The sequence below is a fragment of the Kogia breviceps genome, chromosome 16 (genome assembly GCF_026419965.1).
Source record: "Kogia breviceps isolate mKogBre1 chromosome 16, mKogBre1 haplotype 1, whole genome shotgun sequence".
In the NCBI taxonomy this organism is placed as follows: Eukaryota; Metazoa; Chordata; class Mammalia; order Artiodactyla; family Physeteridae; genus Kogia; species Kogia breviceps.
The window spans coordinates 69,884,291-69,907,585 of record NC_081325.1 but is presented as its reverse complement, the minus strand read 5'-3'; the positions used below and the strand labels follow the sequence as shown (position 1 = coordinate 69,907,585).

Sequence of the window (23,295 nt, the reverse complement as noted above, 5' to 3'; positions counted from 1 at the left end):
CCTGACCGCTTACAGTTAGTTGTCTTCTCATTCTGATCTCCTAGTTCCTGAGGCAAAGGGCGGAGAGTTACCTCTTGAGTAGCTCTTGGCTCAGGTTCACGGGTAGAGTAGACTTTGTCTTATAACCTCGAAACAGTTTTCACATTTCGAGTTTGGAGCTGATCACTGAATTTGCTGTGTCCTGATACTTTGCCTTTCTAATACTCTTTTTGAAGACATTCATGTACCTCCCACTGCCTGGTCCCGGTTCAGATGCTAGTCTCCTGGCCCTTGTCACACCTTTTTGTCCCTTATCCATATTGGCAAAGTAGTGAGAGATACAGATAAGGAAGTAAACTTGGGGAAAATATATAATTTAAAAACTATTCAGAGATAACGAGGTAAGATGACTATATTTTTAAAATTTAAATAAAATAACACATTGTCATTTAAATTTCACGTGATACTTGGAAAACTATTTAATTTTACCATTTTGGTGCACGATGGATTCAGTGCTTTATGGCTTTGCCTATCTAGCCATTCAGGAAAGGATGAAAGAATGGAAAAATCATATTAAAATACTCTCAGTTTAACAGTAAGGAGAATTTTATTTGCTAATTTCTTAGAAAAAGTGCCAGATTCACTTGTCTATAAAAAGAGCTGTGAGGTCAATATTATTTCCTGCCGAAGACTAGTCATCTTGTTTTGCAGTCCCTCTAAAAGTCCAGACAGAGCAATTAAAAAAGTTTTCAAAAATCAGTAACTAGTTTCATGTCTGCAAATTCCAGGGTGGGATTCATTTTCCAAAGCATCCAGCAATAGAATTAGCCAGGCCAGTTTAGAGGAGTTTTTAATTAATCCTGAAAGAGGAGGCTAAATAGAGGGGAAAAGAAAGCCCAGTGATTCTGTGGAACAAATCTGAAAGGCAGGTAACAGCCAGAGCACGTTTGCTGTCAGCACGTGCAGTGAGAGAGGTAACCTCTAAAGGCAGGGCTGAGCTTTCAGCTAGAAAATGAACCTTGTTTTCGTGTCTGCCACTAAGAGTGAGGCAAGCACCGACCTAAGCCCTATTCACTCTTCTCCCAGTGTAAAGATGGTGTGTGTATTGACTCCATGGGTTTAACTGGAAGTGTGTTCTTCTGTTTATGATTTCTTCCTAGAACATACACTAGAAATAGAAAAGAAACCTTCTTGATGGAATAAGTTACAAAACGCTCTTCAGGTGTGTAGGGTTGTCTGTTGCGTGTGGGTTTGTTGTGCCGTGTGCTTCCTTCTTTGCAGCACTGACAGTTTCCTTACAGAACGCAAACTTCAGAAATATGTTGTAGCTTGGCCTCTGGGAATGTCTTTTACAACAAACGGATAAGATTTGGCTATCGAGAAGTCATCATCTTGTTTAACTTCATTTCTTCCAGGGGGGAAAAGAGTAAGAAAAATGTCAACAAAATTGCCATCTATAAGTTCCCATTAAAAGTATTTTTTGTGGGCTTCCCTGGTGGCGCAGTGGTTGAGAATCCGCCTGCAGATGCAGGGGACACAGGTTCGTGCCCTGGTCCGGGAAGATCCCACATGCCGCGGAGCGGCTGGGCCTGTGCGTCCGGAGCCTGTGCTCTGCAACGGGAGAGGCCACAACAGTGAGAGGCCCGCGTACCACAAAAAAAAAAGTATTTTTTGTGAAAATTTTGCAACTAAATTAAGTAATAACCTCATTTGTTAGTGTTATTTTTCTTTTTTTTTCACTTTTTGGGATTTTCTCTCAAATGAGTGACACCAGTACTCACCACTCACCATCCACAGTCATATGTGATGTTTCTACTCTGTGCTCCTGTAACACCATGAGCGTATAGATAGCTCTTAACCTATTCATCGTGTTCTACTCCAGTCATTACTTTTCCGTTCCCTCTCTCACACTGGGCAGTAAAGTCCCCGAGTTGGAAGTACCTTCTCAGTCGTCTCCATTCCTAGCAGGTTATGGGGCATAGAAGAGACCTGCCCAAAAAGACAAATGAAGTCAAGTGGCCCCACTAAGAATATGAGAAAGACCATTTCTGAAAAGGGGCTAAATAATAGTAAGCACAGTTAACGTTTGTCGGTGGCAGTAATGACAGAAGGCCAGCACCACGAAAGCGGTGCTACCAGCAGCGACAGGGGTTTGCTATCAGGAGAAAACGACATCGCAATGAACGTGAAGCCTTGAGCGACCTTGCGGAGGGGCGAGAACAGAGCACCGTGGGGCACGTGGTTTCACTCTCATCGTTGACCTTTTCCTTCATCTGAAAGTGGGATGCGGTCCTTCTGAGAACTGTTTTTTAAATAGCTGAAAAGTTTCACGTGTTACAGATGAGGAAACTGAGGCTCAGGCGGTTACAGTGAACGGTCCGAGGTCATTAAGCTGGTGGATCTCTGGACCGACATCATAATGCTGTGCACCAGGGTACAGCTGAGTGCTCTGGGCCATCAGGAGAGATGGTGGATTGACTTAAAACCATAACACTGTAGAAGTGTTGCTTGTGGCCGCAAACGGCCTCTGCGTCAAGTTCAGAGCACATTTTCTTAGATCGCAAACTCCCACTTACTGTTATTTGCAAACAGGATTTTTTGTTAAGAATTTAAAAAAAAAAACATATGCCAGGCAGAAAATGAAAGCCTTTTGAAAAACAACCAGTCTGAGGGATTCCAGTACGCTTTTTGACACATGGAACAACTATAGCCAGAAATTTAAAATATTGAACATCTGCGCTTCCCTGGTGGCGCAGTGGTTGAGCATCCACCTGCCAACACAGGAGACACGGGTTCGAGCCCTGGTCCCGGAAGATCCCACATGCCACAGAGCAACTAAGCCCATGCACCACAACTACTGAGCCTGCGCTCTGGAGCCCGTGAGCCACAACTACTGAGCCCTCGTGCCACAACTAGTGGCACGCCTAGAGCCTGCACTCCGCAACAAGAGAAGGCCCCGCAATGAGAAGCCCGCGCACTGCAATGAAGAGTAGCCCCCGCTCGCCGCAACTAGAGAAAGCCCATGCACAGCAGCAAAGACCCAACGCAGCCAAAAATAAATAAATAAAATAAATAAATTTATTTTTTTAAAAAATTGGACATCCATGCCAGTATTTAGATATCACACTAAAAATTTGCGTAAAAACAACAGGAGCCAATTATTGAAGAGTCTCCTCTGTAGTTACTTTATCGATAAGCATAAATAAATAAATAAATTTGTCATAGATTTAAATAATGATGGAAAGAATGACACATTCGTTAATGTATTCAAAGATAATTATTAAGCTTCTGCTATGCATGAGTCAGGGTTCTTCAGAGAAATAGAGTCAGTAGGGTGTATACATATGTAGAGAAAAAGAGATTTATTTAAGCAGTTGGCTCATGTGATTCTGGGGACCAGCAAGACCAAAATCTTCAGAGCAGGCCAGCAAGCTGGAAATTCCAGCAGGAGTTGATATTGAAGTCCTGAGTCCAAAGGCAGTCTGGAGACAAAATTCTTTCCTCTTTGGAGACTTCTCTCTTAAGGCCTTCCACTAATAGGATGAGACCCACCCACATTATAGAGGGTCTTCTGCTTTACTTAAAGTCTACAAAGTTAAATGTTAATCACATCTAAAAAACACTTTCATGGCAACATCTAGACTGATGTGGACCAAAGATCTGGACAGCACAGTCTATCCAAGGTCACAAATAAATTTAGCCATCACAGACTATGTGTCAGGGGCTATATGAAATTGAAAGTTAACACTGGGCCACAGTCGAGTTGGGAAGAATCCAGTGAAGAGTTGACCACACAAACGTGAGTGACATGGGTCCCAAGTGCCAGAAATGAAAAGTGTGGGTGCTTTGAGAACTTCTAATAGGGAAACCTAACCCAGTCTGAGAGACTTAGGGTGGCTCCCCTGAAAAGGTGACATTCAGGCTGCGCCCTGAAGGCTAAAAAATGGGACTAACCAAGCAAAGATGGGAGGAGAGATTTCCAAGCAGAGGAAAAGGTTCTGCAGTAGACGGAGCTCAGGGAGAGCTGGGGAAAGACAGACAAACGTGGTTGGACGCTAGGACACTTGGAGGGGCAGGAGCCAGGTCCTTCACGGCCTTGTAGGTCCTATTAAAGATTTGTCACTGACCGACACAATATAGGACAATGATTATGAAAAGCCTCTCTAGATGCTCTATGACAAATGGGTAAGAGGGGCTGAGAGAGGCTGCATAATGACCGGTTAGGGGGCTGGATTCTGGTGCAGGTAGAGGTGGACATGGAGAGTTGAATGAACCCAAAAGATATTTTGGAGGCTATTTAGAGAACATGATGATTAGTTATAAGGGTGGCAGGAGAACAAGGCATCAAGGTGATTCCAAGATACCCGGCTCGCTCAACACTTTGGATGGTGGTGCTCTGGTGCTGCTTGTGATGAGAGGGAATGTTGGCAAAGGGTCTGAGTTTAGTATGGGGTCCATAGAGTTGGAGGTGCTTGTGGTGTAGCAAAGTGGAGAGATCTAACAGGCAGTTGGACATGTAGCTCTGGGACTCTAAAATGGCATCTAAGATGGTAGAGAATTGAAACTATGGAAGTGGACTTCATTGCATCGGGAGAAAGCATCATGAAAGCCAAGGACCAAGCTCAGAGCAACTCAGTACTGAAGGTGAATTACAGGAGGAGGAGATGGAAAAGGAGAATGACCTGAGACATATGGACAGAACTAGCATCTTCAAAGCCAGCAGCGTTGCGACTCTCTGAGCCTTCCTTTCCACAGGCACAGCTCTCTATCCACAACCAGAAAAGGCTTTCCACGTTGAAGAACTTGTGTGATTAGGTGGGGCCCACCTAGGTAATCCAGGATGATCTCCCCAACTCAGGAGTTTTAGCCTTGTTCACATCTGTAACCTTAATTCTTTTTTGCCAGGTAAGATAATATATTCACAGGTTCTGGAGGTGAGAGCGTGGACGTTTTTAGGGGGCTGTGAGTAAGAAAGTATTGATTCCCACTTAAGCATGAATGGATATTTATTATGACTGGGAGAATCATTGTCTCTATTTAGGATATGGCTGGTTGGAGTGAGAATTTCACCACCCTGAAAGTGGCAGGGGGGAGGTGGTGGTGGGATGAATTGGGAGATTGGGGTTGATATATATACACTAATATGTATAAAATAGATAACTAATAAGAACCTGCTGTACAAAAAAATAAATAAAATTCAAAAATTCAAAAAAAAAAAGAAAAAAAAAATTCCACCCCCCTAATTCCAGAGAGCCTCTTGTTCTATCCTGACTATCTGAGGGAAAATGAACAAGGAAGTAATTAACATTAACAAATAAAAATAAAATCTAGAAGATTCTTGTTAACTGAGAAAATGAAACTAAGATAAATAACCAGTAGATACTCTGAAACTCATGACTCTCAATTTTCTAAAAACTCTCAATTTTTAGAAAGGATATTTATCATGTGGTTTTAGATACGTAAGTTCCAGAGCAATTAATCATCTAATAAATATGTCTCTAATAAGCATCCTCTAAGAGCTTGATGTTGGCAAAAATAACGTGTTTCAAATCTGCTGCCTCTGAAGCCAAAAGATTTCAAAATACTGTCTGTGCTGGTGAGGGTTGTGCTTCAAATGGGAATCAGTACTAATATGGAAGAAAAAACACGTGGAATCAAAGAGGAAAAAATACCCTAATATTTGTGAGTTAATGAAAATGATCAAAACAGTTAACAATTATTGAGTGATTAACTTATTTCCAGTGCTATTCTGAGAGTGGTACATTACCACATTTAATCATTAAGACCCCCACCGCTACAAGGTAGGTATAATTGCCGTCCCCATTTTTGAAATGTGGAAACTGAGGCTGTCCATGCCAGGGCTAGGGGTTCAATCCAGGGAATGTACAAACTTCAAACTATAAATTACAATAGGTCACACCTAGCACTTATTGTCTACCAAGTGCCTATTTTAAGTATTTTACAGACGTAACATTTTCCCCACAGCTCCTTGAAGGAAGTATTTTCCCACCATCGCAGAGATGAGGAAACTGAGGTACAAACTGGCAAAGTCACACGTGTAGTAAGGGCTGAGCTGGAATTCACACCCAACAGACTGGCACCAGAGTCCAGTTATCCAAATAACTGAAAGACGATGTTTTTTGAAACTTTTTTGTGTAGACAGAGTGTTTTTGTCAGATATTTGCTGCTATTGTCTTTTTAAAGTATTGGAAGTGAAAAAAAATTACTGATTTTGATGGGCTAGTACACTTTCCCCTTCCAGCACTTCTCCTTACCTTCCTCACTTACGAATTAAGAACTAGGTCATCTATAAAGTCTCTTTCAGCTGCACAATTCTGTGAACAAAGTGCTTTCAGGATCACGTACCAAAATTCCTTCTATTCTTTTGAGAATCCTTTATTGTTGTGTTTTCACAAGCCAGGATTTATGTCACATCTTATTATTGTAATGGCTAATAATCATTTATAGTAAGCATTTTTTGAGTACTTGAAACACGCTAGGTGCTGTGATGAATGCATTACTTGGTTTATTGTACTTAAAGCTTTCACAGATGAGGAAACCGAGCTTAGAAACATTTAAAATTATTCAAGTCACACAGCCAGTCAATGGCAGAGCTTGGAACCAACCCAGAAAGCCTTCCTCTGAAACTCTGAAGCCCAGTCCCCTTACCACTTTGTTTTGATGTGTGGGTACAAACTCAGAAACATAGAGTCAGGCTAGACTTAGGCGAAGATGCATCATTTGGCCTACATATAAGAATGTGAAAGGAGGGGAAATAAGTGATATGTGTGCCTAAAATCGTATCTTTCTGACACAACCGAGTGGTGATTTCCACAAGCAGAGCCTTTGCTTTTGCATGTGGGGTCCAAAGGACCAGCTTAAAATACAACAATTATTTAAACATTCCCTGAGACGTATCGACAAATTAGCTCACTTGCTGCTAACAAAGAGCAGAATCCTGAAGGAGTAAACATAGAGGTTTGTTTTGACTGAGGTGGAACTGGGTAGTGTATTACCAGGGATTGTGTACATGTGTGTGCGTAAGACTGTAAAATTGTGTATGTCTTTGTAGGAGATCGTGTGTGTGTGCACTGGGCATGGTGGCCTCAAGCAGCTAAGGGATCGTGGAGAGTTAGGCATCATACTCTAGAGAAAGCATGTTATATAAAGGGAAGGAAGTGGCCAATTGAATATAAGAAGATATTAAAAAGAGAAATGTGACCCAACACATCTGCCTCAATTTGGCCATAAGCAGAGGAGACTGAGACAGTCCTAAGGTTGGTCCCCATTTAGGAAATGCCTGGAAACATTGATGTAGTGGGAAATGACTATAATAAAGTCATGGGTTTGTAAGGTTTGTGAAATCATCTAGCCTAAACTTTGGCCCCTACACAAACCATGTCAGTCGTCTCAGATAGCAGCTATTTGGGGCCCATTTTAAGGTCCCAGAATGAGATTCCACAATCACCTTTCCTAGTGGTTACCTGTACTCACCACCAAGAAAGCCATTACGTGTCTAAATCCTTCCACATCAACTTAATGTCCAGTGTGTCCTCCAGAAAGATGAAAAGTAATTATAGCACCAACTACCTAAAAAATAAATTAATTAATAAAAACCTGTAATACTCCTGGAGCTATCACTAAATCAGCCCATAACCTCTCTCTTTCCAATGTGATATCTTTAATTCCTTCAGTCTCACTTTATTTATCTGGTTTTCTTTCTAAACTGAACATCTGACACGCAGAAGAAGGCCAAGTATCATTTATGAGACGTACAGTACTTTTGTACCATATGGAAAATGACTGTCATCATTTACTGTTGCTTAGAAGTGGAGAAGTAACATTTGTACCCATAGTAGTAGAAGGATTTGTGAATAACAAGGAATCCCCAGTCAAGTTAACATTCCTTGCAGATCTACAGAAAAATTCCTTCCTTAGCTTCTTCTGAGTCTTGGTCTTCAGTGACAAAAACCGTCATGGCGATAATGTTCTTATAAAGAGCCTCTGTGTGGATGAATCAGGTATCGTTTGAGAGTGTTCATAGCATTAATGTTATGAATACCATTCATGAATCAGGACTCTTAGATCTGTGTCCATATACAGCAGTTATTAATGAAGAATGATTGCATTATGCATTTTAATCAACACTTACACTTGTTGAAATCGCCTAATCCTTTTCTGTGTTGTTTGCAGAAATGTAACCTGGAATAGTTTAGCTATCCCAGATACCCACTGCTCACCAGAGCTGCAAGAAGGCTACCAGTGCCCGCCAGGATTTAAATGCATGGACCTCGAAGATCTGGGACTTAGCAGGCAAGAGCTGGGCTACAGTGGCTTTAATGAGATAGGTCTGTCTTACTGATAACACACCTTTTCAGTTTCTATTTTACAATGTTTATCATGGAGAAAATAGTTGTATAGTTGATATTTTGTGTTCAGACTGGCTGTAGTTTTTAAGAAACACAACTAAGTTTTAATATATTCTCCCTTATAGTCTAGAACATACAGTCTGTGTCTATGTATATTCAGCAACGTCTATATAGACTCAAATATCTCTCGGTTCTTAATCATAGCATTTAAAACTATCTGTCTGTTGAGTAACGTTCAGGGTTGTGGACTCAAAGAACCCCTTGAGTCAACAAGACTTGGTTTCCTTCCACATTTAACTAGTAGGCAAGGTAAGTCTTAAGGAACTGGAATACTAGACATTGAGGAGTGTGTGAGAGCCGGAAAGTAATTCTGGAACAGGATACAGCTAATGAGATACTTAATGAATGTGCATTAACTATATAACAGGGGTGTGGGAAACGCTTGTATGTGAATATGATGTGCCAAACGTGTACGTTGATTTGCGGCTTGTCCTATTAAGTCCTGAAACGTGCCGTCGTACACAGTGAAGAAAGATCTTGGCATCTGCCATTTAGTTGGTATCATTGCATTTGTTACAATTCCATGCAAGTTGCACGTCTTCCACGATTGAAGCAGAAAACCATGGGATCGTAAACAATTCGTTTATGCTCTGAGAATTTGTCTCAGTCAGCTCAGGCAGCCATAACAAAATATCGTAGACTGGGCGGCATAAACAACAGACATTTACTTCTCACCAGTCTGAAGACTGGAGGTCTGAGGTCAGGAGGCACCACGGTTAGGTCTGGTTACCCCTCTCCCCAGCTTGCAGATGGCTGTCTCCTCTCTGTGTGCTTATGGGATGGACTGGGGGGAAGAGAGAGAGAGAGAGAGAGAGGGGAGAGAGGGAGAGGAAGCTCTCTGGTCTCTTCTTATAAGGACACTAATCCCGTCCTGAGAACCCCAGGCCCCACAACCTGGTCTAAACAAAATCAACTTTTAAAGGCCCCACCTCCTAATACCATCCCATTGGGGGGTTAGAGCTTCATTATATGAATGGGAGGGCCTGAGGGAGTGGGCGTAAACATTCAATCCATAGCAGAATTGTCGGAGTCATTTGAAAAAATTTAATTTTTCCTTAAAGTTTTAAGGCCCAGGTACATTTAAGAGCGTTCTAGACACTTTTACCCAGGTCCTAAGAGGAAAGTCTTTCAGTGTGTAACGGGATGGTGGCTGTGCTCTTTTGAAAGCCACATCTACTTATTTTTCATCTGTCTTTTGGTGTGGTTTCACTTTTTAATGGGCCAGCTGTACAAAGGGGATCTCATAGCCAGGAAAGAGAGCATCACCGCTGTCTACCCAGGAGGGAAACTGGTTCAAGCCCAGCCCATCCACCTTCACACATCAGATAAGAGTGGCTGGCAAATCCTATTCCCACCCTGGGCTTCAGCCGTAGCAGCTCCTGAATAGTGTTATGCAGGATGGCATTATGAACTCTGGGATAAGTGTTTGACTTTCAGAAAGAACATGTGAAGATCTTGCACTGCGTGCGGAGTATGTTCTAGGTATATGAACTAAACCACAAGGCTACAGCCTTTGGACTGAATATAATACTGAAATTGGGCTGAAAGAAACCTAAATAGTTGGTATTTTTAAAGAGTGCATTTTGCAAATAAATCCCTAAATTTTATTCTTATATTTTAGTATGCCCTCATAGTACATTTCCAGCATTGTATTGATAGTTAGATGGGCATTCTCCTTTTGGCCAATGATGCAGTTTTCTGGTTCATAAAAATGTAGAAGCCAACAGATGTAAAGCGTTTTCATTTGGTGTCTCTCTTATACTTCCCTGGCTTTGGAAGCAATCTTACATCCTTCCCCCGTCTCAAAAGTGCAAAGACTTTTACAGATTATGCCAGTGACTTTCAGGCGTGAGCAGGAAATCCCAGGTGTGTGGGAGATGAGATACTTTACAGAATTAGTAACCTGCTCGGAGCAAGCTCCAAGCTGGCAGGACTGGAATGCATGGCTGGTTAGAACCAGTTGCTCTTTCTTTTAGGGGCTGAGTGTGCCCATGTCTTGTATGGAGAGTGGCCAGCATTCAGGAGTTAGGCTGTCCTTGCACTGGAAACCTCCAAGCCTTTAAAATCATGTTGCTAAGTCAAATCGCCCCCTGACCATTTTAAATGCAGCAGTTGTGCCTAAAATCCAATTGCTGCATTATATTAAAGTGGATTTCTCTTTTTTCACTGTGACTTACAGTAGCTTCAACTAATGTAGGGGACAATATCTCTTTGAGCAAGGAAGTCTCCTTCTAAAGCATGTGGGCTTAAGAAGCCCAGTTGTAGGAGGGAATTGCCCGGGAGGGTGGTAAGCTCCCACAAAGGCCTTAGTCTTACTATAGCTCTACTGTTTATTTGCACATTGATCTCCCAAGGATTTAAGCTCCTGGAAAACAGGAAGCACTTCTTTTTATCTTCATGTCTCCAGGGCCTGGAGCAATGCCTGCTTTGTAGGAAACCCTTTATAAATATTTACTAATGGACCAAAGTATGTGCCCCTTTTGAATTCGTAGGCGACACGTCATATTTGTATTAGGATGTAGAGCCATAATAGAGAATTAAGTTGTTTTCTTGTTGTTCTTTTCCTGGATTTCGTCTGCTTTTGTTGGCAGTGTTCATTCTTCCTCATGACTTCCCTTTCTATACAAGCTTAATTTGATCTATTTGCTTCTTTTTCTCAAACGATGATTGAATTCAGCATCATTGTAGCACTAATGGTTAGATAATGAAAGTGTTGGCTTTGAACTATAATCAAAAAATGTTAACATGGTCACTATAGTTTAGATTGAAATTGGTAACTATTTCCTGATATTATGTATCTATGTAGATACACAAACTAGTGTTTTAGATTATTTTGAAAGTTCTTATGGAAACAAAAGATAATGTTTCACCAAAATGAGGAAATTAATTTTTTTAGGCACATGTGATCATCTCTTTCTGCATGCAGCTAAATTTAGAACATAATTAGGTGCCTAATTGTGTATTTAAATTTGGCCGGTGTACTCTCTATATAAGTAATCATGATTAATTTAAAAGGAGCATGTTTCCTTTTCTTACTAATCCAAATTATCATGCAATACATTGAATTTCAAGCATTTATAAAATTTTATTTATAAGTAGCTTCATGTCTCATTAAAATTTAATATTGATGATGTTGAAAAACTCAATTTTTAAAACTATATTAAGAGCCAGAGTCGTTAGGTAGAAAAAATTACAAAGAGCCCCTATTGTAAGATTGCGGAGTAAAGAGACCTTTTCATCTCTAAAATCATCCAAACATCAAGGATACTGAGAAACAGAAATGCAGTTTCCATATTTAAGGACTCTGAAAAGCTTATAACTATAAACCACACTATCAGAGGGCCAGGTGTCTAACAGAAAACTTCCTGAAAAGACTCTGGCTACTGAGGATCTCAGAGCCAAAAGAAGACTGACGTTCTAAAACAACCAGTGTTCATTGTCCGTTCAGTTTAAAAATTCGACGATAAAAATTAAATTATAGAAAATAAAAATAAAATAAAATGACCAGTGTTCCCAGAGAAGCAGAATAGTCCTCTCTTCGAGTCAGGGCATCACTGTGTAGCTGACGGTAGGAGTTTTCTGGAATTCCATGTGGCATCACAGAGGAGAGGCCCTTATTCTGCAGGCAGCTGGGGGCACCCCGAGACGGCTGATCAGCATAGACTAGGATGAGGGAAAGACTCCAGCTTTGCAAATCTGGCTCTACCTTACGATGACCTGAGAGCCTTTGAAAACTCGCCGATTCTCAAGCATCATTCTCAGGCCAGTTAAATCGAAACCTGACAGTGATTGAAGGCACAGATGGCTCTGAAAAGTTCTCCGGCTGATTCTAGCGTGCATGCAGAGTGTGAACCACTGAAGCAACGCCGATACACACGTACCCGCCCAACTTGTGAAAATCTTCACTTCTACCCCACAGCATAACTTCACCCTTCCCGACATGAAACAGGACAAATACCTGGTGCTGTCAAAATCAGTGTCAAAGGTGAAGGATAATAAAAAAGAATCAGGACCATTTCTATTAAAATGTGCCTTTCAGTATATTTAAAACTGAAAAAAATCCTCAAGATATATATATATATAAAACTCAAAAGAATTGCAGAAAAAGAAGACTTAAATATACACATTAAAAGGGTACAAATTGACTCAGTAAATTGACAGAGAACAGTCAACGCTTAGGCCTATCTTAGTAAAGATGCTAGAATTCAAAGCTAAAGAAAGCATCCATTGGGTATCCAGAAAAAAAAAAAAAAAAAAAAGATCAAGTCAGTTCTAAGGCATGCCATCAGAGGGGCCTGAAACTTCATGTCAATATTCGGCTCTCAGATATAATGTCACAATGCTTACAGGGTCCTTAGGGAAAGAATGTGTCAAACTCTTTTTGATTATTTTTGAAGAGTCAAGAATTCTGAGACTTCATTTTACATGAAGTCTTCTTGAAGCCATTCAGCCAATCAAGAATAACTGGTCATGGGCCTGGTCTCTAGTATGTATTCACTGTAAGAGCAAAGCTAATATAACTGTAGGATTTACAGACTGTAGTGTAAATATTACAAACTGTGATTGTGTGGAACAGAGGACAAGATCAACAGGGGAGGTAGGGTGATGATGTGGATGTTTATACTTAGCAGTAAAAAACAAGTATCATTTGATACAATATATGAATCCAGCAATGGAGGCATAAGGATACTTGCCATGAAAATACATTACAAAGTCAAAAACAACTTCAGAAAAAATTCAAACTTACAATAATGGCCTTGGGGTTTGGATCATGGCTGTGCTGTATACTAGCGTGGTGACCTTGGGAAAGTAATGAACCTCTCTTGCCTCGATTTCCTCATCTGTGAAATGGGTGAGTGATAGACCTACCTTACAGGGTTGCCAGAAGCAACTGAGAAACTACACACAGAATAGTGTCTGGCACAGCACAGACACACGATGAGCTAGAAATTAGAGATACGGTGGCAAAATAGGAATCCATCACTGTTATTTGAGAATAAGTGACCACTTCAACAAAGGAGGGCAGGATATAGATGATTTCAGATTAGCACCTCGTCTGATATTATTCCCTTTTCTTTGAACCAGTTTGTCCCTCAGCTTGTTCAGGACCTTACAGCAAAAGAGAAGAGTGGAGGGGACGGGAAAAAGGTGTTCTTAACTTTGCATTATTCTCCCATTGACTAATATCTCAAATTTTACTTCATTCTAATCAGTGTACAGAGGGCCAATATTTGGTGTTGTTTAGTCTTTTTAAAAAATTTATTTTTTTGAAGTGTAGTTGATTTACAGTGTTGTGGTAATTTCTGCTGTATAGCAAAGTGATTCAGTTATACATATATATACATTGTTTTTCAGGTTCTTGTCCATGATGGTTTATCACAGGATATTGAATATAGTTCCCTGTGCTCTGCAGTAGGCCCGTGTTGTTTATCCATTCTATATAGAATAGTTTGCATCTGCTAATCCCAAACTCCCAGTCCCTCCCTCCCACTTGGCAGCCACAAGTCTGTTCTCTGTCTGTGAATCTGTTTCTGCGTTGTGGATAAGTTCATTTGTGTCATATTTTAGATTCCACATTTAAATGATACCATATTATTTGTCTTTCTGACTTACTTCACTTGGTATGGTAATCTCTAGGTCCGTCCATGTTTCTGCAAATGGCATTATTTCATTCTTCTTTATGGCTCAGTAGTATTCCATTGTATATATGTACCACATCTTCTTTATCCATTCCTCTGTTGACGGACACTTAGGTTGCTTCCATGTCCTGGTTATTGTAAATCGAGCTGCAGTGAACATCGGGCTGCGTGTATCTTTTTGAATTAGAGTTCTTTCCAGATATATGCCCTGGAGTGGGATTGCTGGATCACATGGCAACTCTATTTTTAGTTTTTTGAGGAACCGTATGTGTTTTCCATAGTGGCTGCAGCACTTTACATTCTGGTGGTGGTTAGTCTTTGTTAATCAATCATTCCTCTCTTGCCACTCTGGAAACTATCCTCGCTCTGGTGTTTCACCTGTCTGTTTAGAATCTTATCCCTATTTAGCCTGCGCCATGGAATTTTTGCAGTTTCATTAAGGCTCGGATATGTAATTTTATTTATCCCTATGCGTTTGGACTTGTGGGCCCTGGATTCCAGCCACACGTGTCTTTAGCAGCCTTTCAACAGATGCTCCTTCCACAGCCCTAAGCAGGGCACCTGGCAGGGCACTGAGCGGAAGCCACGGCCACACTGCTCCCTGGACCGCTTCCAGCACTCAGTGGCTTGTCTTCCGTCCTCCCCTAAATCCCTGTCTCAAATGGTGACTGAGGTGCTGGCTGCTTCTCTGTCCCTCTCTTCCATTTACAGACCTCTGCATCTTCGTTTCAGGGGGGCCTTTCCTGTGGCTCATTCTTCAGGACCCCAACGCGCACATCCTCTCTAAGACGTTAGCCTGTGCACCTGGGACACCCCGCACCCCCATGGTCCAGGCCTACTGAGGAATAGACGTTATTGAAAGGACATATTTGAAGATCACAGGATCTGCTTAGCAGACACTCAGATTCTGTGATTGAAGCGCGTGTGTGTGGATGTAGGTAGTAAGCACTCAGTGTAGAGGTCTGGGGACAGAGGACACCCAAAAAACCCATGCTGTAGAGGCGAAACCAAACAAATCGTATCCACCTAGTCTATTCAGAAGACGTGTCTACTTCCGCTTTCTGAGCCTTTAGCCCCCTTTCAGCCTGTCTCTTCCTCTGTTTTACCACACGCTCATCAACATGCAGGACGTACAGCCCGAGACCTTGCAGTTTTCTGTGCCAGCACGAACGGGAAATCAGAGGAGCTTCGAGCTGGCAAAGATGCGGCAGCCCCGTGGCTCACTGACGCCGCTTTCCAGGTGGAGACACTGAGCACCAGAGCCAGACTGGTCAGAATTCCAGAGAATTCCACACCAGTCAGGGCTAAACTCCCTCCTCATGGTTCGCAGACTCACCCTGTAACTTACTGTCTCCCTCCGACCTTTTTACGTTTCAGATCAGTGTTTAGTTCAGAAGGAAACCCGAAAAATACCTTGCAAAGCGTAGCTGTATTCTTCCTTTTGTAGTAGCAGGTTAGCGTCACTCACCTTTGGTAAAATGCGGGTGGAGAGGACCCGTGTGCAGACAGATGTGGTGTGCCAGCTAGCGCAGAAAGCAGCGACAAAATCCATCACATGCGGGAAGGAAACCACAGCCCAAGAAACTGGCAATTCTCTCGTCACGATATTTCAGAAGAGGGTGAGAAATTGGGTACAGAAGGTGAATACAGAGCTATTCAGGTGGTGGTTTTTAACTCTCCATTCATTGTACAGTCAGGTGAAAAACAAAATATGTTTCCTTTTGATAGAACAATCCAATGAATGTCATTTAATGATAAGATTCACTCTAGGGGGTCACTTAGGAAATAAATAGCTATCAGGCATGTTTTGGTTGTTTGCCTTCAGAATCGTAAGAACAAAAGATTAAAGCTCAATTTTTAAAAAGTGAGAATGAACTAAACCTGATTGAAACAATTTATATCAGGTAAAGGAAGCCCATGAGTAAGATCAACCTATAAACAGGGCATTTGGAAGATAACTAATCAAAAAGATTTAAATTATACGTGCTTTTAATGCTACGTGGACCGTATATAGTGGACTATTTTCCTTATTCTAGCTATACAGTAATCAAAGATAAAGCCAGGAAATAACAAACACCATGTTTTTATGGTGTCTAATTGTCCAGCAGACAGTCTTTATTATTATAATTACTGTCATTACTTATGACAACTACTGCTATCATTTATCGATTGTTTATTCTGTATCTGGCATCAGGCAAAAGGTTTTCCATCCATTGTGTTTTTTAATTCTCAGAATAAATCCATAAGGTATCATTATTCCCAATTGGTAAGTGTCGAGAAAGAGATGAGAAAGAATTGATTCGCCCACCGTCACACACAGGCCACAGTTGGGAGCCAAGGCCTACTGCCCCGTGTGCCAAGGTCAAAGCCTGTGTTTTCTGTCTGCGAACTCTGCCTTATCTGTGAGGTCAGCCAAGAGTGACCGCCGTTCCCCGTGGCTTGTCAAGATAGCTGGTTCATTGTAGAGTCTCGTGATGGAGGAAGAGGAGACACGTTCTCCAGTGTTATAATCCTCCAGACGTCCTGCTGTCTCATCCTGAAGTCTTGAGGACACTGGTGAGTGTGAAGAAGGGTCATGTCCTCTGCAAACGGAGGGCCAGTCGGGGCTGGTCTCTGCCTTTGAATCTAGCCCCTTGCAAGGGAGTTGGTGTGTGATCTGTGTTGATTATGTGGACGAATTTCAACGTAAAAAGAATATACCCAGAGATTATCATACTAAGTGAAATAAGTCAGAAGAGAAAGACAAATATCATATGTGGAATCTAAAAAAAAAAAAGGAACTTATTTACAAAACAGACTCACAGATTTAGAGAATGAACTTATGGTTACCAGATGGGAAGGACGGGGAGGGGGAGAGATGGATTGGGAGTTTGGGACTCACATTTACACACGGCTATATTTAAAATAGATAACCCACAAGAACCTACTGTATAGCGCAGGGAACTCTGCTCAAGTCTCTGTAATAACCTAAATGGGGAAAGAATTTGAAAAAGAACAGATATCTATACACGTGTATGTATAACTGAATCACTTTGCTGTATACCTGAAACTAACACAACATTGTTAATCAACTATACTCCAATATAAGATAAAAAATTTAAAAACAAAACAAAAAGAATATACCTGGGTGGCAATGCAGTTTTACAAGATACTTATCGAGCTATGGACATTTGGTCAAGGATTAGAGGCAATAACAGCAAAAATGAGTAAATATGCTTTTGATACGAAGTGAGATTGTAGACACATTGACTAGAGGTGTGGGAGAAAACTTTGAAAATAACAAAATATGTTATCTGGTACATTGCAGTCAGGTTCATACTTATTTGAACTGAATTCAAAAATCTACTGTGATACATCTATTTATTGTTTGTAATCTACACCTACATGTGTCACTTTCTCCTGTGTATTTGAACTTAACTTTCTCGTTCCTTTTGAGATATGAGTATTTAAGTTTGCTTTTTTTTCTTGTGATGAGAGCTCTTAGGATTTACCCTCTTAACAACTTTCATATATAACATACAGTAGTGTTCATTATATTTCCCCCTAGTACTTATTTACCGTATAAGTAGAAATTTATACCTTTTTGACCACCTTCAAACAATTCTCTCTCCCTCTACCCCTGCCTTTGGTAACCACAAATCTGGTCTCTTCTGCTATGAGTTTGTTTGTTTGTTTGTTTGTTTTTGAAGTATAATTGCCCTAAACACTATGTTAGTTCCTGTGATGCAGGAACTAACATAATATTGCATCACATAGTGATGCAATATTTCTATATGTTTCAAAATAATCACCACGATAAATCGAATTACCATCTGTCACCATACAAAGATGTTACATAGTTATTGACTATGTTCCCCACCCTGTACATTTCACACCCATGACTCACTATTTGGTAGCTGTTAAGTTTGCCTTCTAAATACTGCAAATTAACCAACAGTTTTATTTAAGTTGATTTTGAAAATGCATATTAGTTAATTTCTTTCTTAGATGTATTAGTAAAGAATATTTAACTTATTTGTCCTCTTTATAAAAAAAATAAAAACCATAAAACTCTTCTTAAAACGAAAAAGCCCTCCTTAAAATATGAGGTAGAAAAAACCACAGATCATCAGCTTCACAGAAGTCAAAATGTGAGTCTTGAATGCAAATACAAACTTAAGGGATGACTTATAATTTTGTAAATTTTTTTCTGGCAACCATAAATTAATTGGGCCTGTCGAGAAAATGAAAAAATTAGAGTAGACTGCAGCCTGCTAGATTCTTATACAGATACTCCCAAGTCACTTCTGAAGAAGGCTACTATGGAAACTGAAATTGGGGACTGACATTTTTCTCCAAGGGGTAATATATTTTAGCTGTTACTTAACTTTTGTAGTATTTTCCTCATTTAACTTTGGGTAGTATTGGCTACAAGATATAAACTCAGCTCCCTGTGTGAGTCATAAATCAGGTTTATTAAATATTGATGAGAAATAACATCAGTGGTTATTTTCATCCCTGGTGGTGCTCGGTGCTTGGAACTACCCCTGTATTTTCCTGTAGGAGGATTGACAGTGAATCCACCTACACAGTCTAATGTCTCAGTTTTAGGATTTGCTGTACTTTAAAATTCCTTCCTATGTTTTTCTTCTACTGGCATGCTATTATTTTTATAATTTGTCTCTTATTACATCTGATATTAAATATGGACATAAAATGTGGTGAAAGGAAATTACTTTTATTCAGATCATAATAGAATGTAAATTGAACTGCCTTGATGCTGCTGCTAAAAATTGATTCTTCAGATTTAAATGATGTTAAACCATATTTCATGTGGCTGTATGTGATATCAGATGAAAACTTTACAAATGAATAGAAAATAGAAAATGATTATGTATCTATAACTATGATTTATTACAGAATGTACATTTTTATTGCAGTTGCAAAAAAGACAGTAAAGACTAATCTGTAAAATATGTAATTGAGATTTATACTACTTCGTGAAAAACCACCAAAGGGTCGTTTTCCCTGCATTAATCTTTATGTTTAGCATTGCTACTGGAATTACTTACTGATTTTTATGAAAACACAGGTAGAAGAGAAAACTAGGGTACTAGAATTCAACCAAAAGTGCTTACTTTAATCTGTGATAATTCTCTACTTGATCTCTGAAGGAATTCCTTTATCATGGGACAGGGAAAACAACATATTTTGGTTAAATAGAGGATAAAATCCAGAAGCTTCAATAAGAGAAATAGTTATGAGAGTGTTTGGTAAAATACCAGTGTTTTATCCCTGGGTTCAGTCATCATAAATGCCCTCAGGTTACATGCAAAAGTGTGTGTTCGAGGTTTTCTAAAGGAACTAAGTCTTAGGGTTTCATTAGATTCTGACAGTGTCACAGACTTATTTAAACTAAAATTAGATATGCAGGTAAATATTATCCAGAATATTAGGAAAAAAGGGGGTGTAAAGATAGAAATTTCAGACTTGATTTTTAAAAAAGATATACACTGTCTAGTATGTAGCAGATAGGTGTTCAGAAGTTCTTGCTGAATGGATTAGAAAAGGCAGCTGCTAGAGTGACTTTTCATTGGACAGTGAAAGAAGGAATTTTGAAAGTGGATTTCTGAGGGCATAAAGTGATGATTTTTTTCACACGATACATAGAAGACAGTACTCATTGGAAATATCTAGTGGTTTGCAAGAAATTAACATGCTTATAGTTATATGTTAAGTATTTGTAGATTATAAAAATAATGATTCACTTTGTGACCACCTAGAGGGGTGGGATAGGGAGGGTGGGAAGGAGACGCAAGAGGGAGGGGATATGGGGACATGTGTATACGTATAACTGATTCACTTTGTTATACGGCAGAAACTAACACACCATTGTAAAGCAATTATACTCCAATAAAGATGTGAAAAAAATAAACACAAGAGAAATTAAAAAAAAATAATGCTTCAAATAACATGAGATTTAATGAAAGTAATAAATTCTGCCATATATAATTCCCTCCCTTTCTCTTTCCTTTCTTCCTTCCTTCTTTCACCTTCATGTTTTATGATATTTAATAAAATACTTGTAACTGTTTCCCTACCAATAGACACCTAAGTGATTTTCAGTGTGTTACTACAAGTAATTCTGTGTTGAATATACACACACACACACACACATGTCCTGTGCATGTGTGTGAATATTCTTTTTTTTTTTTATAAAGTGAATGGTTTTTTGGTTTGGGGTTTTTTTTTTTCGGTACGCGGGCCTCTCACTGTTGTGGCCTCTCCCGTTGCAGAGCACAGGCTGCGGACGCGCAGGCGCAGCGGCCATGACTCACGGGCCCAGCCGCTCTGCGGCATGTGGGATCCTCCCGGACTGGGGCACGAACCCGCGTCCCCTGCATCGGCAGGCGGACTCTCAACCACTGCGCCACCAGGGAAGCCTGGTGGTTTTTTAAAAATTAATTAATTAATTTTAATTTTTGGCTGCACTGGGTCTTCGTTGCTGCTCGTGGGCTTTCTCTAGTTGCAGCGAGCAGGGGCTACTCTTCGTTGTGGTGTGCGGGCTTCTCATTGTGGTGGCTTCTCTTGTTCTGGAGTACAGGCTCTAGGCGTGCAGGCTTCAGTAGTTGTGGCTCGCGGGCTCTAGAGCACAGGCTCAGTAGTTGTGATGCATACGCTTAGTTGCTCCACAACATGTGGGATCTTCTTGGACCAGGGCTCGAACCCGTGTCCCCTGCATTGGCAGGCAGATTCTTAACCACTGTGGCACCAGCCCTGTGTGAGTATTCTTAGAAACAGATTCCTAGAACAATTTCTGGGTCAAAGGGTATGCACAGTTTTAACATAATAGACAACTCGTGCTTTGTTTCTCAAAATAAATTCGTAGTCCAGCCCTTATTGTGTGAGAGTGAGTTTTACAAAGTATAAGGTATTCCTTTCCAATATGCATAGATACGGAAGTAAAAAAAAATAACATAGGCCATATTGTATTCTGTGCTCTTCTGAACACCAGCAGTTCATTCTCTTTTTAAAAAATTCTTCATTCCATTCTCCCTGGAATGCCTCCCTCCTACTGGCCCTGTCAATCTGGGACTCACCTTCCAGGCCTCCTTTCCAGTAGCTTCCCCACTGCACTAGCTGCATTTATCTCCCTCTGTCTGAACTGTGACACCAGGGTTTGTGCATAAAGTCAATGCTTACTTCGATTTGTTTCCCACTAGGGTGCGTGTGCGTGTGCGTGTGCGTGTGTGTGTGTGTGTGTGTGTGTGTGTTTTACCCCTGTCTTCCCAATTAGCTCATTCAGTCCTCCAGGAGAAGCAGAGCTTCCTGTTCTTCCTTTCTAACTCTCTGTGAGCTCATTATTGCCTTTGAGGACAGCTTGATCACATTTAGGAGAATTTTATATTAGACACATTGCCTTTTTCAATCAACATTCTGCGGAAACTTTTTGATTGAAAATGTAAATATAATGCAAATATGACTCTAGCCTTTAAGTACCTTGTTCATGGAAATTAAGCGGCTTCCACGTTAAGCCACACACTCCTGTGAAACAAAAGTGAGCAGACCGTCAGAGAAGCCTTGTGTTGACAGTCAAGGAAACGTTCCCTGCTGGTGATGGCAGTCAGTGGAGCATAATTCCCTTGACTCTCTATGAAATTAAATTAATTCCACCATCTAATCAGTTGGAGCAGAAAGGAATGATGTCATTTAGGAAAGCCCTAACAAAGCTCTTCCCTCGAGGCCAGTAGGGCCGGAGGAAAGGCGACTCCCACCTCTCCTGGGGCTGCAAGTTCTAATACAGGAGCCCTGCTTACGAAAACTGCTCGGAAGAGGAAGGTGACTCCTCCCTGGGGGGAGAAAGCTCTCTGGCCCTTGAAGATGTGTTTCTAATCTGAGGAAGGGAAACACTCAGTTTCAGGTTGGAGTCTGCATCTCATTAGTGGGTGACATAGGACAGTTACTTACCTCTCTGTGCTTTAAAATCGGGATAAATATCACACATATCGCAGAGGGTAGTTGGAAGATTAGACTATCCTCATGCCTAATGAGTCCTCAGTAAAATTTAGCTATGATTATAATGATCACTTTTATTAAATATATAGTTATCAGCTAAATGAATGAATGAATCATAGAGCAAACTATTCTAAAGTCACATGGTTAGAAAGGGGAAGGCATAGGAGCAAAACTCATTCGTATCTGTCTTATTATCTATATTGTTTCCATGGCATCAGCTTACCTCCTTTAGTCCTGGCAAAACACTCATGATCATACAACACAATTTAACATATACTCCCATTTTACTGTGCTGGTATATGTTCTGTTTACTGGTGTTTTGTCTCCTCCGTGTACACCTTCATTGGAAATAAAATTTTGAAAAATGTTTTCCTGTTTCCTGCACTGCTTAAAGATGCTGCCAGTAAAGCCATCTCTAAGCTGAGATGCTTTGTCTTTGCAGGCCTTCTAAAGAGTTAGAGCAGTGCTGAAGTTGTATGTTTACAATTGACTAGAGCAAGGATCTGCAAACCACCGGCCTGTGAGCCAAATCCTGCTTACTGCCTGTTTTTGTAAATAAAGTTTTATTGCAACTCCATGTCCGTTTGTTTCCCTATGGTCCATGGCTGCTTTCTGACAATACAGCGGAATTTCTAGAGTTCCAGCAGAAATGCTGTGGTCCATAGAGACAAAATGTTTACCATCTGATCCTTTATGGAAAAAGTCTGCCAACCCCTAGACTAGACTAACGGTAGGAAAAACTACTCAGCCTGTGCTTCTTTTTTTAAATTATATCTTCCCACAGATGCCTAGAATCCTTGCCAATCCTTATATTCACCTCTTCGTACATCCCTTAGACGTGGGAAGCTCAGAGGTGCAACACTTCTCTTATTTTTATGTAGCTTTGTGATAAAATCTAGACTCTCCTTCCCTGATTCAAAGCCCCTTAAACTCTAAACATGAAATTTTCAGAGAAAAGTTACCCTGGTTGTATATACCCCTGAAAGTCATCTCCTTTCTGTGGTCTCTCAAGTACACAGACTATGTTCCTTGAATCTGTCATTGACGTTAAGTAAGACATTTTTGAAGAATGGGTGATAGGCTAGACATAGAACCTAAGGAATCTTGATTGTTTTAATTAACTGGGTATTCTTCAGTATGGGGGTAAGAGCCTCAATGGTTAAAGACACTGCTTAGAAAATCAGAATCAAAATACTAACCGTTATTCTCCAATGCCTTGTTTTAGCCAGAAAACATTACTGAAAATGAGTGAA

General features: G+C 40.5%; 1 protein-coding gene across 6 annotated transcripts in view; it reads left to right on the top strand.

Annotated features, from left to right (window-relative positions):
* The window catches only part of NALCN (sodium leak channel, non-selective), a 274,410-nt gene that overhangs the window by 35,976 nt on the left and 215,139 nt on the right, over positions 1-23,295 (top strand). For 4 of the 6 annotated variants that reach the window (XM_067016966.1, XM_059042399.2, XM_067016968.1 and 1 more), the window contains one exon: positions 8,173-8,327. The exons of 1 other annotated variant lie outside the window; for it this stretch is intronic. In XM_067016966.1, the coding sequence (XP_066873067.1) occupies positions 8,173-8,327 (155 nt within the window). The remainder of the gene's footprint in view (positions 1-8,172; positions 8,328-23,295) is intronic. One more of the 6 variants, XM_059042401.2, reaches the window with a different exon arrangement.